Raw genomic sequence first — 16,708 nt, forward strand, 5'->3', positions numbered from 1 at the left:
ACAGAGAAAAAGGAAATAACTAATTTGATTAAAATTGAGTCTATTGGAGATGACCTTTCTGTAATTCAGAGTTTCCAATAATGGATCTCATACCTTTACCAGCAAGGTACATTTTGCAAACATATGATGCACAGTTAAACAGCATCCCATAGTGTTTAAAATGAAAGGGGGACTCTGGCTTCCAAACCACACAATGCAGGAGCCCCTAATATACCATTTTTATATGCTGAAATTTAGCTGCAAACCAGTTCTCCTTCTGCATCCTTTGAAATCCTGGCAGGGGAGGAGGTACTAAAACATTGATGTTACAAATTGTAACAACTTCTCAAAGCTTACAGACAGCATGCAGGGACTACATAACCCACAATGCATTGTGATGTTCCTTTCCTAACTGACATCACATGTGCAGGGAATTGTGGGATTGGGAGGATGCAGGCTGAAGGCAGGCTGAGGGCAGTCGACTACTGTTACATTTTGAGTCTCAAAGTAGTCAGCCAGATCAGCAGGGGAACAGGGGGCGGGGCTTAGGGAACTGTTCCAAACCATATTATTACAGTACAAATCATAAAAAGGCTGCATATTTTTTTGTATTTGGGTGGTGTTCCCATTTAATATACAGGTATTTGTGGAACCTTGGCAACCTGAATAATGAAAAGAGGGACTGAATAGAAAAATCAGTAAATATATGCCTAGCATCATTTTAACGTAAAATCTAGCAACAGATGCATGGCATGCCAAAAAAAAAAAGTGTATAGGTCATTCTACTTTTTGAACCTTTTAAACCACATCCAATCAAGGTCACAGACAGATATTTGTTTATTTTATTGTAAAATATGTTGCTTTCTGTTAATTGCTCTCAGTTTCTTTTCTGCTCCACATATGCCAGCATAGCTTCCTCCTATTGTACCTGGACAGAAAATGTTAAAAAATCTACAAAGGAACAGATATGTTTCCTCTACTTCCTACAAATCACACTTTATGGGGTTGTTTAATGAGGGGGGGACATTTCCAGGTCCAGGGACAGTCCTCAGGGTCTGGAAATGGAAACCATACAGTAAGAAGAAATAGCAACAATTGAAATCCAGCCTCAGAATCAATATGCTTTCTAGTTGCCTATGCAGAACCAAATGTATTGTGGGTCTTCTATGTACTGCTGCAGATTTGCTTTTATATTGTGTTTACTCTCTGGCCCCCTAGTGGATACATTTTAGTACTGCAATGAGCAGAATTTGTTAAAAACAAGTTTGTGCACTTTTAAAAAAATAAAAACAAATATACCCTGCCATAATTTTACTGCATCCCATATTATTTGTTGCTAATATGAGGATAAGACACTGTAGCTAACTGAGAACTAAAAATTCAATTTATAGGAATGTGCCAACTCCTGTGTTCACTTTGTGATTTAGCTAAATTTTTTTTTTTGTAAAATTCAGATCCAGCCAAATCCCAAGTATTCAGCCGAATAGAACTTTAGGGTAATGCCACACCGGGCTGATCCTCGGCAAGCAGAAAAATGTGGAAAATGTACAGAGTTAGATTGCTGAAAGGGGCATAGTAAAGAGAAACTGGATTATTTCAGAACTGTACAGAATTTTTAATTGATTATATTTAGAATGTTTCTTATTTCAGGATAATAAAGTTTATATTATTTAATTTATTTAATTTTCACAATAGTTCCCCTATAAGCAAGAATAAGATGTCTTGTGATGTTGCTTTTCTCAGAAGAATAAAGGTGCCCATACACCTTAAGATCCGCTTGCTTGGCAATGTCGCCAAGCGAGCGAATCTTCTCCCGATATCCCCCACCTACGGGTGGGCGATATTGGGAGAATCCAGGCTAATTTGATTGTTTGGCCCTGGGGTCCCCAGATGCTCTGTCTAGACCATATGTGTCAAACTGGTGGCCCGCGGGCCACATCCGGCCCGGTGGGGTTGGCGCACGCATTCGCCATCATTCAAGCGTCATTCAAGAGAGACAGAAAGAGCTGGCGGGAGAAACCAGAGTTCTGGCGCTTACTTGATTTTTTGGCTGGCACAGGTACACGGGGCAATATGGCTGCTGGCACAGGTACACGGGGCAATATGGCTGCTGGCACAGGTACACGGGGCAATATGGCTGCTGGCACAGGTACACGGGGCAATATGGCTGCTGGCACAGGTACACGGGGCAATATGGCTGCTGGCACAGGTACACTGGGCAATAATATGGCTGCTGGCACAGGTACACGGGGCAATAATATAGCTGCTGGCACAGGTACATGGGGCAATAATATGGCTGCTGGCACAGGTACACGGGGCAATAATATAGCTGCTGGCACAGGTACATGGGGCAATAATATAGCTGCTGGCACAGGTACATGGGGCAATAATATGGCTGCTTGCCAAGGTACATGGGGCAATATGGCAGCTGGCACAGGTACACGGGGCAATATGGCTGCTGGCACAGGTACACGGGGCAATATGGCTGCTGGCAGGTACACGGGGCAATATGGCTGCTGGCACAGGTACACGGGGCAATAATATAGCTGCTGGCACAGGTACATGGGGCAATAATATGGCTGCTGGCACTCCAGCTCTGATAAAATGATATAATAACAAAGACAACTGAATTTTAGTGAGTTCAATATATGTTTATCCTGTTCGGCCCGCGACCTAAAGTGTGTTTTGAATTTTGGCCCCCTGTGCAATTGAGTTTGACACCCCTGCTCTAGACAATCACTATTTATTGGCTCTGTAGGGAGCTGTTTGGTCCACTGACTAATTTATATACCAGGGCCTATTTTGAATCTCAATTTGGACAGCACTCCATCTGTAATAAAAAAAGCACAAATTTTGCCTAGGAGCCGTAAGCCATAGCAACCAATAAAGGTAATAAAAAACGTAGGAATGTTCTATTACATTGCACATTCTTGCTCTGGAATTAACTTCCAGAACCCACTGAAGCAACTCTTTGGGGCTGATTTACTAATCCACGAATCCGAATCCCAAATGGGAAAAAATCGGATTGGAAATGAACATTTTGCGACTTTTTCGTATTCTTTGCGATTTTTTCATCGCCATCGCGACTTTTTCGTGAATTGTCGCGACTTTTTTTATAGCCATTACGACCTGCGCGAATTGTCGCAACTGTTTTGTAGCCGTTACGACTTCTGCAAATTGTCGCGACTTTTTTGTATTGAGCGCTAGTAAACGGCGGGCAAACCTTTTAGATTTTTTTGCGACGGCAAAAAAAAATCGCGACAATTCGCGCAAGTCGTAACGGCTACGAAAAAGTTGCGACGAAAAAATCGCAAAATACCGATCATTACGAAAAACCGCATTCGGGCGCTTTCGATCCGTCCGTGGATTAGTAAATCGGACCCTTTGTGCTTCTAAAAAGAGTCAATGCCTTAAATCGTAAACTCTACCGGGGCAGGTACTGATGCAGGCCCCATGCAGTTAGAAAAATAATAAGTAAAGTAACACATATAACATAAAAAAGACCAACTGCAAATACCACCTTGATGCAGACCGCAGTTAAAAACTCAGCATACCAATCTGAAACACTGACTTGACCAGGACGCCAGAAATAGTCGAACTGTTACATTATCAATAACTAATGTTTATTAAGACAAGAGTCGTAGATATTCTAGCACAAGTCCCTCAATTCGCTTAACTTCAGATACAACGCATCATTCAGAAATGAATTCTGAACAGATTTCAAAACTCTCCCGTTTGTCCTCCTCGCCTCCCATAGCGTTGCGTTCCAAATCAGCGTGCGTTCCACAGCCCTTGCCTCCTGCCACATGCGGGCGGTCCTTAGCTCAAAAGCGGTGCATTGTGGGAGCTTCTTCCTTTCTCGGTCCCCGGCCATCTTGGAGCTACACCTCTGGTGAGTGGTGCTCCTGCTATTCTTCGGGTTTGGCGGGGTTCTGGGCTAGCCAGCGGGTCGTTATGGGGTTTAGCGCAAAGAGTGAAATCTCCCCGACCCTGAACATGTATTTCCGTCTCTTTGTCAGGTCCGGGATCCCCGCACTGCAATCATGGTGGCCGCCAAGAAGACGGTGAGTGAGGCCTCGGCTCTCACGTGGAGCATCTGCTTAATAACTTTGGACTCTCCGGGCTCCTGGTGTCCCGGCACCGCAGCGCATCATGGGAAATACCCAGCCTGCCCCTCACTGCAGCCAGCCTGGCCCTTGTGGGGCATTATAGTGGCTCCTATATCCCCCCATGCTGCTGTGTGAGCCGGGAAGGGGCTGCTCATGTCCGGGGAGCCGGGCTCCTACTGTAGGGAGATCCGATGCGCATTATACATAGAGCAGCTAAACTTTATATAGATATTATCGCCTTCATTAGGCCTTAGGGCACAATCCCATCATGGGGCAGCAGTGTGTGTGTGTGCCAGCCTGTGTGTGTGTGTGCCAGCCTGTGTGTGTGTGTGCGCCAGCCTGTGTGTGTGTGTGCGCCAGCCTGTGTGTGTGTGTGCGCCAGCCTGTGTGTGTGTGTGCGCCAGCCTGTGTGTGTGTGTGCGCCAGCCTGTGTGTGTGTGTGCGCCAGCCTGTGTGTGTGTGTGCGCCAGCCTGTGTGTGTGTGTGCGCCAGCCTGTGTGTGTGTGTGCGCCAGCCTGTGTGTGTGTGTGCGCCAGCCTGTGTGTGTGCGCCAGCCTGTGTGTGTGTGCGCCAGCCTGTGTGTGTGTGCGCCAGCCTGTGTGTGTGTGCGCCAGCCTGTGTGTGTGTGCGCCAGCCTGTGTGTGTGTGCGCCAGCCTGTGTGTGTGTACGTTACCATTTATTTATAAAGCGCCAACATATCCCGCAGCGCTGTACAATAAGTGGGTTACATACATTGGACATACAGAGTAACATGTGTGTGGCAGCCTGTCAGCCTGTGGGTTGGCACTGCCCATTACCTGCCATACATACAGGGGCACTTGTTGTCCATTGGAATATTATTTCTCAATGACCCTGAGGAATAAAACTTCCCTGAGGTGTTAGTTTGGGTGTTTCATGTTGTAGAGGCTTTTTTTTTTTTTTTTCAAGATAAGAAAATTTATATTTATATTTTATATTTATTTATGCCCACTGTGTGCTTATGGAACTGGCGCTGAGCCTACATGCCTCCCTGATAACCTGGGTCTGTAAGGGCCACACATTGGCCTTGCGTGTTTATATACATGTATATTTTGCATGTAATATAGTCACGTGGAATTGCTTATGGAGTTCTGTGCAAGGAAAACTGTTTAGCTGTTATAGTATAAACAAACCACATGTTTCATTCTTTTTAAAGGGATGGGATCATAGTTTGATGAAAACTGGGTTTTTTCCCCCAGGTGTTTCATGTTGTGATAGCAGTGCAGTAAAGCAAAGTGTTTACTTATTATGGGGGCTGGATAGTGTGAGTGCCACAGGAATGGCTTGCTGGTGCATGTATTTGTATCCAAACACACAGAGTTGTACTGTTTCTGACAATTATGTATATAGTATTGGGAAGGAGCGGTCATGCACTATTTGTATGTGATGGCAACAGTATTAATATGGAACAGTACATTGTATTATAGACCATTTGGCTTGGCCCGCTAATGATAATGGTAAGGACAGCTTATTAAGTTCTAGGTTAGTTGTGGAGACACTTATTCTTTGTTGGCAGGGTGGTTAATAGCCAATTTTGTAGAGAAATCCACATACTTTTACTTTATAAATATAGCAGTGACTTTGGGACTAACGGAAAGTGAACTTTGTTCCTTATGCAGGGAAGTTCTATAGAGGCTTTTTCAAGCTATATTTGTTATATGTTTCCTTATGCAGGAATGTTCTATAGTGAACCCTTAGTGTGAATGTGACAACTGTGATGCTTCTTGGACATAAGGCCAGTTTATTGTGCTTGCACAGGCTTATTCAATGCACCTTTTAACTAAAAAAAAGAGGGCTTCAGTGCTGTATACACAAGTAGCAAAATATAGTTGAAAATATATACGTCTTGGAAGTTTCAGCAACAGTGTTACATTAGACCCTAACACTCTTTAGATGGTGGGTAGGTTAGGTTACTGTCAGCCTTTCTATTGGGTCATAAAGTCCAGACATTGGGCATACATAGGATAAAAAGGCCGGAATGTGTGGGCAACTATGGCCACCAATAAGCATCGATTTATTGTTTGCCCCATGTGCAATAAGAATTTCTGCTTTTGATGTAAAGTCACACTTAATTTTTTTTTTTTTTTTATAGAAAAAGTCTCTGGAGTCTATTAACTCTAGGCTCCAGTTGGTGATGAAAAGTGGTAAATATGTCCTTGGATACAAGCAGACCTTAAAAATGATCCGACAGGGCAAAGCTAAGCTGGTTATTCTTGCCAACAACTGCCCAGCTCTGAGGTTAGTATCTTAATCTTGAATTAAGTTAATGACAAATTGCGTAACTTTTTTGTGAGTACTTGGGCTGCAGCTGGGAAAAACTGAACAGGTATATAGTGTTTCTATACTCGTATACATAAGTTACATTAGGTCAGGTAGGAACAGGGTATTCAAAAGATAGAGCATGCCCCAGAACTTTACAGATCGTATTGCAGAAAGGTAGAATTGTAAAGATAACTTACAATCCTTAATCTGTACAGAGTGCCGGTTACCACAGAGGGCCCCAGATGGTTCCAAAGTTGGCAAGGTTGTTGTTGGGTACTTTAGGCACCCCTTGCTGTGCTACATAAACTTTAATCCCGTTGCATGTCAGTTTACAAGTAGTTGTATTTCAGAGGGGCTATAACCTTATATATCCGTATCCTATAGCTAGATCTGTTAGCCAGCGTTTTCAGTTGTGGTGTGAAAAGAGGGCTAAATCAGACCGCACACAAAAAATAATGAAGACTAAAGCTGGCCGCACACGTGGTGATTTTCGATCTTTTGTGCGACCGTTGGTTGCACAAAAGATCGTTCCAACCCTCCACTGACATGTTCAGGGCTGAATCATCAGATATGGAGATAGAAACAATAGGATTTCTACCTCCTTCTGCCAAGTAAACCCTGAAGGTAGATTTTGCTCAGGTGCCTTCAATGGCCCCCAATCAAAATCTTTTAACCTGCCGATTGGCGATCAGCCTCCTGTGATCGGTCGCCTTGAGGTTTCATACGATATTATCGGTGCGTGTATGGCCAGCTTAAGTCACTGATCTGGCACTCAACCGTTTTGACCCTACTTACTATGGTATAAGGCTCACAGCAACCAGAAAATGGTTTAGTTCCCAGCATGAGAATTTCAGAGCGCACAAGTTATCCATCACAGCCAATCAGTTCTAAGAATTCATTTAATCAATCTATTAGGTCTTGATAGGTCAAATAACCCTTGGGCTAGGCTGTGATAGGCTTTAATCACAGGCAGATGGAGCCATTCTGCTCTTGGAACAACAAACATGTATAGCTCAGGCAATGGCTGCAGTGTAGTCACTGTTTTTTTTTCAAGCCATTACAATCAGAGTATACCCAGTTTAAAGTATAAAAATGATTGTTTTAGTGCCAAGCAAAATGCCAGTCGGTGTTTTTGAAATGCCTTGACCGTTGTCTTTCATATGGCTTTAGGCAATTAGTAGAACATGAACATCTTTTTGCTCTTGACTTTTTAAAGTTTTCCTTTCGAGCTGTGCTCTGATAATTTAGTTCCCCATGTACTTTGACCAGTGCTTTCCCTCCCCACCTTCTTTGACCAGTGCTTTCCCTCCCCACCTTCTTTGACCAGTGCTTTCCCTCCCCACCTTCTTTGACCAGTGCTTTCCCTCCCCACCACCTTGGGATGTTCAGTAGGTTGATAGAACATCCTTGTGTCTTTATCAGCCATTATGTCTTTCCACTCCATGGCCACTGACTTAACCTCATGTAATAGATCTATCCTAGTGTGGCCAGCATAATTAGGTCTAAAGGGAATAGGGTTTACTCCCCGCATTAGCTCCTCCTGACATTTAGCAGGTTGGTTTAATTCCATATGACAGTTAATTTTCCATAGGAACCACTGAACACTGTTGTAGAAAAAACTGCACCATGTGAGAAAAATGCAGCATTGTCCAAACTTGCTCTTGTGGCACAGAATCTTTGTAACAATATATACTTTTTATTTCACTTTCTATTTATGTATGGCAACATATACAGCACTGTAACATCTGTTACCTTTGCAGGAAATCAGAGATTGAGTACTATGCAATGTTGGCAAAGACTGGTGTGCACCACTACAGCGGCAACAACATTGAATTGGGTACAGCCTGCGGAAAGTACTACAGAGTATGCACATTGGCTATCATTGATCCAGGTACGGATATATTAGATATAAAACCGCTGTTTCACATGCGAATAATTCTCGCTGGATTGATCTGGTTGTGGTCAGATCCGGGCTAGACATTCGCTAGACTGATACTAGGCAGTGTCCTCAGAGCTGGCATTCAGTCTGGTTCTGATGCTTTAATGCCAGTTACATCTTTATTCCAGATACCTAATTGGCAGGTTAATACCTTCAGATAATTGTTGCTATTGGCACCCTAGGTTTTTATGTGCAAGTGTATTTTCACCTGAAGTACAGAAGCTGCAAGCAGGGCTGACATCCCTGGGGTACTGGGTATATTGCAGTCAGAGGCCCCAAAAGATGTAAAAGTGCAATTTGTAGGTTGTAAAAGAGTTGGGGGTTTGGGTTGTTCCTTATCTGAATCATGTACAGGGTTTTGGCAGAATGGGGAGTGACTGGGGTAGTGCAGGGTCCCATTCTACTCGTTGACAGGCCTGCTGCCTGGGTTGTTAATGGGTCCCCCTGGCAGAAGGGGGGGGAAATGTGATTCCTGATGTATTTCCCCAATGTAAGTGAAGCAAGTCTTTAACCTTTTTGTTTTGTACTTGCAGGTGATTCAGACATCATCAGAAGCATGCCAGAGCAACAGGCCAGTGAGAAATAATTGTAAAAACTTCTAAATAAAACTGGTTTCACAGAATGTTTCTGCTGTTGGAATTCTGTCCTCGAGCCTGAATTCTTTTTACATTCAGTTTAATTTTCAAGTAGTGGTACATCTAGTAAACAGGAAGAGATTGCAGGTGGTTGGGATAAAACATGAGAAGCAAACTACACACTACTGCTGGGTGAAGGTGGTTTAAGAAATAGCTTTATTCACATTTGTCCTAGGAGACTGGCTGTTTCAAATTTTTTAAATTAGACTTGATGTGCTGAGTGGCTTAGAGCAAATTTTGGTGGTGTTGTATTTAATTGAGGAAAGATTACAATATGATCTGGGTACAGAAGAGTTGCAAATGGGTATAAGGGGGTTAAAGCCTGGAAATCATGGCACAGAAGGGAAGTGGGTGCAGGAAGAAAGTGGGGGTGAGAAGGCATATATAATTTAATATGTGAGAACCACCGTGTGTGCTCTTTAACAACCCTAGAGCAGAACTGGCTTCTGCTACATTGTTTTGAGTTGAAACCTAAAGGGCATAATTACAGTTTTCAATATCAATTATATTTGCCTTCATTACATTTTCAATTTATTAAAGTACCTTAGAATTATTTTCTTAACTTTGCAAAAAATGTTTTTGGGTGGACTTCTCCCTTTAAGCACTTCTATATAAAACAAAGTGAACAAAATGAAAATCATTCAACTAAGGGCTGGTGTTACTTTGATAAAATTCCCATTAGATACTGAATTGAGAGGAAAGGCACTAATGTTGTGACAGTGGCAGTCATGGGCAGACTAGGCTGCCAGAGTACAGTTGTCATGGTGGACCCCAGTCCTGGACATAGCCCCTTTTTTATTTCCATTATAAGGTTATATAATGACACAAACTATGAGTCTCTCTCCCTGGCATTTTTTCTGTTGGGTAAGGGCTAGCATCAGAACATAGGCAAAGCCATGAGATCTACTCTAAGGGCTCTGGCACACGGGGAGATTAGTCGCCCGCGACAAAACTCCCTGTTCGCGGGCGACTAATCTCCCCGAGTTGCCATCACCTGCCATCCCACCAGCGAACATGTAAGTCGCCGGAGGGATGGCACACGCGGCGGGGCGATTTCGGCAAATCGCCGAAGTTGCCTCGCGAGGCTTTTTCCCAAAATCGCGCCAATCGCGGGCGACTAATCTCCCCGTGTGCCAGAGCCCTTAGACATCCATGGACAAGTTGGTCTGGCCAATCAGGCATGATCTGGAAACACAGATATGAATAATGTGTTGATCTTTTTCAAGAGGGTCTTGAACTGAACTAAAAGTGAGGTTCATTTGAACCTATCTTGCTTTGGATTTCTTTATGAACAAGCCTTACTCAACTACCTCCTAAGGGTCCCAAACGTGGTGCTTATGTGTCAGTAACGCAAAATGAAGCCAAACTACCTGACAATACTGCATTGGGCATGGCCACCATAACACTGCCATACATAGTGATGATTGTGCCTCAACAGCCAATCCTAGTGAGCTTACTGTCTCCCAGGGATTCCCACTGTTGGACAGGTAAAGCTGCAGAATATGCTTTTCATATCTGAGCGAACCATTGTCCAGTAGTAACTATCATATTACACAGCTGTTAGTTCTGTAAGCATTTAAATAAAGGCAGACCATTTTTTAAAAATACTTGACAATTTATTCATATTTTATAAAACCACGAGAGAAAAGCTAAAAAATATCTTGGATTTACAAAATAGACTTTGGCCCACAAAACTGTTTCTTCCTCATTACTCTTCCAAATGAATTCTCTGTTCCATAAATTAAGCGGCGCCAAATATTCCATAGTTCTAGTTTTCTGGATTCCGACATGCAATCCCATCTGTACATAAATAGAATATGATTTGCTGTGTGCTATAAAACTCTGATCCAGTCTGGGGGAGTTGTGCTGAACTGTGCAGCTCTGTTCCGCTGCTTCCATCGTGTAACTTTGGTTCTGCTCAGATGCTCTTACGGTTTAACCAACACCTTCCTATTTCTGACCCACGCGTTTCTCCAGTTGTTCCAGTCGCCGTGTTACTGCATCTAGTGATTTGTGTCAAGGAGAGCACAAAGTGAAACAAACTCTATATTTGGTTAAACCACGCATTGCATTTGCTTTTGGGCACCAAAGCATAGAGATGCAAAAATGCCTGAGAATCGGACCACCCCAGTGAGCTCATTCATTTGGGCTTATATAGAAAGAAATATATATTTTTTTACTCACCGTAAACACTTTTAACCCCATTAGGCTGGCAGAGGCATTTAACTCCTCTCTACACTAGTTGCACATTGAAATGATGGATTCTGGGACTCAATCCCTCTTTCCATAGAAGTGGCTGCACAGATTCTCTCGGCATCTTTTATTCTTACCACTAAAATCATATGAAACAAACTTTGGCATACTGACTATACCATTCCAACCATGGATGTTAGCTGAGAGGTTTAACAGTGTTGGATAATACTTTTTGCATCAGCAAATGAGAAAGTTAAGCGGAACCACAGCTCCTATTCACTTCCTATTCCAACTGCTTAGGCTGGTGGTCTACATGAGAGGTACAGTATTGGCCATGTTTGGCCACCTACAGACTGATGAACTTGCCATTCCTATAATTATGTCGGAAATGTTCTCAATGGCCTAGAATAAACACCCCCCCCCCCCCCCGTTCGTCTGGCACTTTTGCCTAAAAGGATATATTGTTGCGTTAGCCTCTTGACTTCTTCCGTGGCGCTGTTTTGAAAGTCCAAGATATTCTTACACTTGCACTGATCCTCTGTGGCTTTCTCTGGAACAACAGGAGTTTTAACATATGCAGAGATGGAAACATATAGAGTGACACTTCAGTCAATCTGCATTTTTTTTTTTTTTGTAATTATTTGCATTTGAAATGAAACCTAAAATGCTGTCTGACTGCCAGTATAAGTGAATTTCTGCAAGAAGAAAGTAGATTCCTTTCTCTAATAACCAATGAAGGGCTGGGGGAACAATACAGCATGCAGTGTAATGCTGTTATCTATTCAGCACAAAGGATTTCCCCATCATCCCTTTCACTACTGAGGCTGGAAACTGGGCTGTGAAGGAATCTATGCAGCTCTGTACTGTGTCTGTTTAAAATAATTGTCAGCCTTTTAAGAAGAATCACTGCACAGAAACAAGGCTTACTGATACAAGGATGGCTTTCAGGTACAGCAGTATTTGCCCTTTTACCAATTATTTTACTGCACTCATCATTATAAACACAGAATTCAGGTTCACTTTAGCTCCCCCTTTAATTGCCAGGGGCAGTATGGGACAATTATAGCTCACCTTCCGCTTGGGTAGTCAGCTTTATGGTGGACATAGAACACGACACTGTCACTTCACTGCTCCCGCTCTTGAGCTCAGAAGAAAGTTCTGGAAGAAATAGGTTTTCCTCTCATTAAAGGGTTAGAAGTGCCAGAAATGATTCCCTCCATGTAGGGTTGCCACCCTGCTGATATTTTACTGTCTGGTTAGGAAAAATGATGCCTGATGCCAGTTATTAATAAACAAAAAAAATAGGAAGGTTGTTTTTTTTCTAGAAAAGGTTGCAACCCTGCCTCCATGATGGCCACAAAGGAATAAACTCTCTGAAGTAAAAGGGACCGGGTGAAGGGCAATGTGGAAATATCTTAACGTGCCAAGTATTTGCATTGTTGTGTGCCATCTTAGGGTTGCCACCATGTTGGGTGTTCTAGACAGGGGGGTGAAGCAGATTTCATAAGGCGCAGGCTGGTGACAGAAATATGACATGACAGCCTGTGATTGGTCGAAATACACTATGTTTAGGGCAGTGTCCTGTATGGGTTTCAGACTTCTGAATTAGGGACAGGTACTTTTGAACTGCCACCCTACCTATTCTGTAGATGTGCATCAAACTCAGAGTGTAAGCTCTACAGACTAGGGTTGCTTTCCACCAAATTCAGTGTGCAGAGTAAGTAGCTCTCTGAAGATTAAAGCAGGCCATACACGCACCGATATTATCATACTAATCCAAGTATTGTACATTATTCGGTGCGTGTATGGTGGATTGACAAGGTGACCAATATTGCAAAAGCCTTGGATATCGGTCATCTTGTCAATCGGGTGGGACAGAAGATTTTGATCGGCAGGAAGTAGACCTGGGCCAGTGGGGCCCGTCGGGTTTTTTCCCAGTGTCCTGTTGGCCCGGTCCGATCCTGAGCCCCCATAGAGGCGCCCATTCTACTTAACTACACTGTACATTGCCCCTACATTTCTGAGAAGTAAGAGCTGTGCATGATTTTATATTTAGATACCTCCAGCTGTCTATAAAGGATATAAATTGTGCTTAATTATTTGATATATATCGTTTGGAATAAACATGCAAGGTTAATTCTGCTTGCACCATGACCTGTTGTGCCGGTGATTTTCCTAAAATTCTTAATTATGTGATACACAGAAATGATCACTTACCTGAATTGGAAACATCAGTTTTACCCCATCCTACAAAACAATTACAATAAGTGATCAATGTTTTACGTAATGAAAACCCATCAAAGAAAACTGAGTAATGACGTTTGGTCTAATTAAAAACCCAGCAATTTATTTTTTTCTTGTTTTCAAGATATGAGAAGTCTTTGCACTTCTCATATAAAGAATTTGTAAGTCGCTGTTGAAAAGCCTTGTGATGTTGCTCTGCTTAGAAATGACCAGAGAAATGTCAGGTGACTCTTCTCCACTCACCAACTTTATTCTTTACTTTATTTTCTAAGCAGAACAACATTGCAACAACTTCATTTTCTAACAACAGGTGGCCACTTTAATGTTAATAATGTATTAAATACTCTTTAGCCATAGATATTAGTCATATTTATTTCTAAAAAAAAAAAAAAAAAGTTTTAAAAAATGCCAATTTCAGCCACAAGATGGCTCTTGGGTTACACCACTGCCTGACATATGTTGCCAATGTTCCAGCAATTAATGATAGCATACCTTAGTTCTCCTTAGCCACTAACTTGTTTCCCCTGCAATGTCCCTCCTTTGCTTGGTATAAGGCGCCAAACATTTTCCGCAGCGCTGTGATAGCCGCGGGCATTTTTTTAAATACACGTCACCAATATGGAAAATGCAGCCTTACTGCACATGCGCTACTATGAGATCCAGAGGAGTGGGCAAATTTGCCTGTGGGCAGTAACCCATGGCAACCAATCAAATTGTTGCATTCATTGATCTACCTGCAGCTAGCCAAAAAAGCCATTTGCTGATTGGTCGCTATGGGCCACTGCCCATGTGCAAATGTGCCCGGTGTTGATAAATGAGCACCAGAGGATACGTTATGTGCATACTACTGTTACATCCGTATGCTTTTGTTACGTCGGCCAGACTGAATAATTATACTGACTGGTTGCATTGGCGGTATATATATATATATATATATACCGCCAAATATATATATATAATTACCCAAAACAAGCACTATACTGGAAATATATCCTATTAGAGACAATGTATACCTGCTCACCACCTAAACCCAGCATTTGGATATGGTGGTGAATGGCAATATATCCTAGAGACAATGTATACCTGCTCACTACCTAAACCCAGCATTGGGATATGGTAGCACTCAAAATAAGACTGAATCTAGTCCTATAAATACATCAGATGACAAGCAATAAATGCATTTGTTCTACACACTTGCCAGGAATTACCTTCACAAATGCTGGATTTCAGCTTCTCTGTTATGTACCCCATTGCACTGAAGTCTTCTGCGTAGATCACGTGCTTCTCCTGGGGCGCAGAAGCAATCTCTTGTAGTTCTTCATCTATTGCCTTCCCTACTCCAATAGCATAGATGGTAATGCCTGCATAGGGGGACACAGAGAGTGGCAGTCAATCAGATGGGCACACTGAATGGCCTCCATAGCCTGTGTGTGCGCTACATATTAATTGTCATAAGTGGGAGCCCCTATACTCTTATGCTTATTCTATGAGAACAATTATTACACAGTAAGTAAGCCATTGAGTGCATTTTGCCAGGGGGTCTGATTGATGTGCTGAAATGCTTATATTGGGTTCATATGTATGGACATGTCAGCCCCTATGTTCCCAGCTGTTGCTCTCATAACAGTGGGCTGGTACATTATCATGAGCAAAAGGGCACATTTACATCTACTATATATATATATATATATATATATATATATGATCTCCCATTTCTGTCCTTATTATGTTTAAAATGAACTCTTCTGTCTATTGATTTGTATAGCTCAGTGGAAAGCCAGCATCTTAATAAAAGGCCTGTTTAAACTACCTTTTTTTCCATAAATCACTTTATAATTGGGCTAGGAAAATAAATGGAGGTGTATGTAAACCCTTCCTAAAATAAACCATTCCTTATAAATTACTGGCAAAGTGACACATTAACACACGGAACTTTCTGGGAGCAGCCAACTGACAAGGAGCCAGAAAGGCAGCCCAATGCAAGGCGGGAATGACAGGATCCCCTACCTTGAAAAAAATGATGTGAACAAAGGATGTCCAGTCTACAGACCTTCTGCTGTTGTTTAACTACAGCCCTTGGCAATGAGGATACAGGGATGTGTAGGGATGTGTAGCTTAACAAAAATTATTAAACATCTTTGAAGGAAGTAATATATAAGGTAACAATGCAGTAATACAGGGAAGTTTTAGAAACACATTTAACATAATGTTGCCTTGAAGCTTCAATAAGATTTAGTTGGGCTCCTAGTGAGACGCTGTTCTGTATATCTCAGGCTTGGTCCATGGGGATTTCACAGCCATACAGTTAGAGTGCACTATTTTCTATTTAGCAATGCACACAATTATAATATACAGGTATGGGACCAGTTACCCAGAATGCTGGGGACCTGGGGTTTTCTTGATAAGGAGACTTTCCATTTGGATCTCCTTACTTTAAATCTACTAAAAATCATTTAAACCCAATAGGATTGTTTTGGCTCCAATAAGGATTAATTAAAACTTATTTGAAATCAGTTACGAGGTACTGTTTCATTATTACAGAGAAAAAGGAAATCATTTTTTTGAAATTTGAATTAAATGATTTAAATGGAGTCTATGGGAGACGGCCTTCCCATAATTCAGAGTTTTCTTGATAACGAATCCTATACCTGTATAAGGAAAACCCATGCCTAGTGCAATCCCTCAAATATACTATAGCGGCTTTGGAGGGAACTTACCGCTTTGTTTGGCTTTTTTAGCATACTCGGATACTTCATCCTGAGCTCGTCCATCTGTGAACACGATCGCCACTCTGGGGACACCCATGGCCCGCGGCCTTGCACCCTGCACTTCTGAAAAGCTTTTCTCGTGCATTAACTTCAAGGCCAGTCCAGTCATGGAGCCTCTGCCCATGTATTTTATCTGAGACACGGCCTTTTTCACGTCTTTGGCTGAACTGTATTGCGCCATTGTAAACTCCGTGCGGATGTGAGTGGAATACTGAATCAGTCCTACATGGGCTGCTTTCTGGGAGATTTCAAGGGAATCTAAAATCCCATTGACAAACTGCTTTACAATCTCAAAGTTGTTCTCTCCGAGGCTTTTAGACCCATCAATGACAAATACCAGGTCGACTGGCCCTTCCCCGCATTCTGAAGGCACAAAAATTGAATGTATTAGAGAGAATGCACATTGTGAACAATTCAGCGAATATCTAGAACCCAGCATTTACTGTATATGATTTAGCCACTTTGTCCCCGCTCTGCATGCTGCATACAAAATCATTACCTCTTCTTACTTTTGGCTCTTGGAACTCTCTGTTCTTGTTGCCAGAAGGAAGCTAATTCTG

General features: G+C 42.3%; 2 protein-coding genes and 1 non-coding gene across 4 annotated transcripts in view; 2 read left to right on the top strand and 1 right to left on the bottom strand.

Annotated features, from left to right (window-relative positions):
- Positions 1-3,833: 3,833 nt before the first annotated feature.
- rpl30 (ribosomal protein L30) lies at positions 3,834-8,928 on the top strand. The gene is given in 5 exon segments (NM_001005110.2): positions 3,834-3,871; positions 3,999-4,043; positions 6,200-6,345; positions 8,130-8,260; positions 8,842-8,928. Coding segments are annotated over 4 exon segments (351 nt in total). The 5' UTR covers positions 3,834-3,871; positions 3,999-4,022; the 3' UTR covers positions 8,895-8,928.
- Positions 8,296-8,427, top strand: LOC116411827. The gene has a single exon (XR_004223375.1). It is a non-coding gene; the product is annotated as a small nucleolar RNA SNORA72 (small nucleolar RNA).
- Positions 8,929-10,537: 1,609 nt separating the features above from the next.
- matn2 (matrilin 2) overlaps positions 10,538-16,708 on the bottom strand; it is a 34,837-nt gene continuing 28,666 nt past the window's right edge. The window contains 6 exon segments of one of the 2 annotated variants that reach the window (NM_203907.1): positions 10,538-10,949; positions 11,597-11,686; positions 12,208-12,294; positions 13,354-13,383; positions 14,589-14,741; positions 16,098-16,511. In NM_203907.1, the coding sequence (NP_989238.1) occupies positions 10,894-10,949; positions 11,597-11,686; positions 12,208-12,294; positions 13,354-13,383; positions 14,589-14,741; positions 16,098-16,511 (830 nt within the window). In that variant the 3' untranslated portion in view covers positions 10,538-10,893. 2 annotated transcript variants of the gene reach the window in all.

This window comes from Xenopus tropicalis, chromosome 6 (assembly GCF_000004195.4).
Source record: "Xenopus tropicalis strain Nigerian chromosome 6, UCB_Xtro_10.0, whole genome shotgun sequence".
NCBI lineage: Eukaryota > Metazoa > Chordata > Amphibia > Anura > Pipidae > Xenopus > Xenopus tropicalis.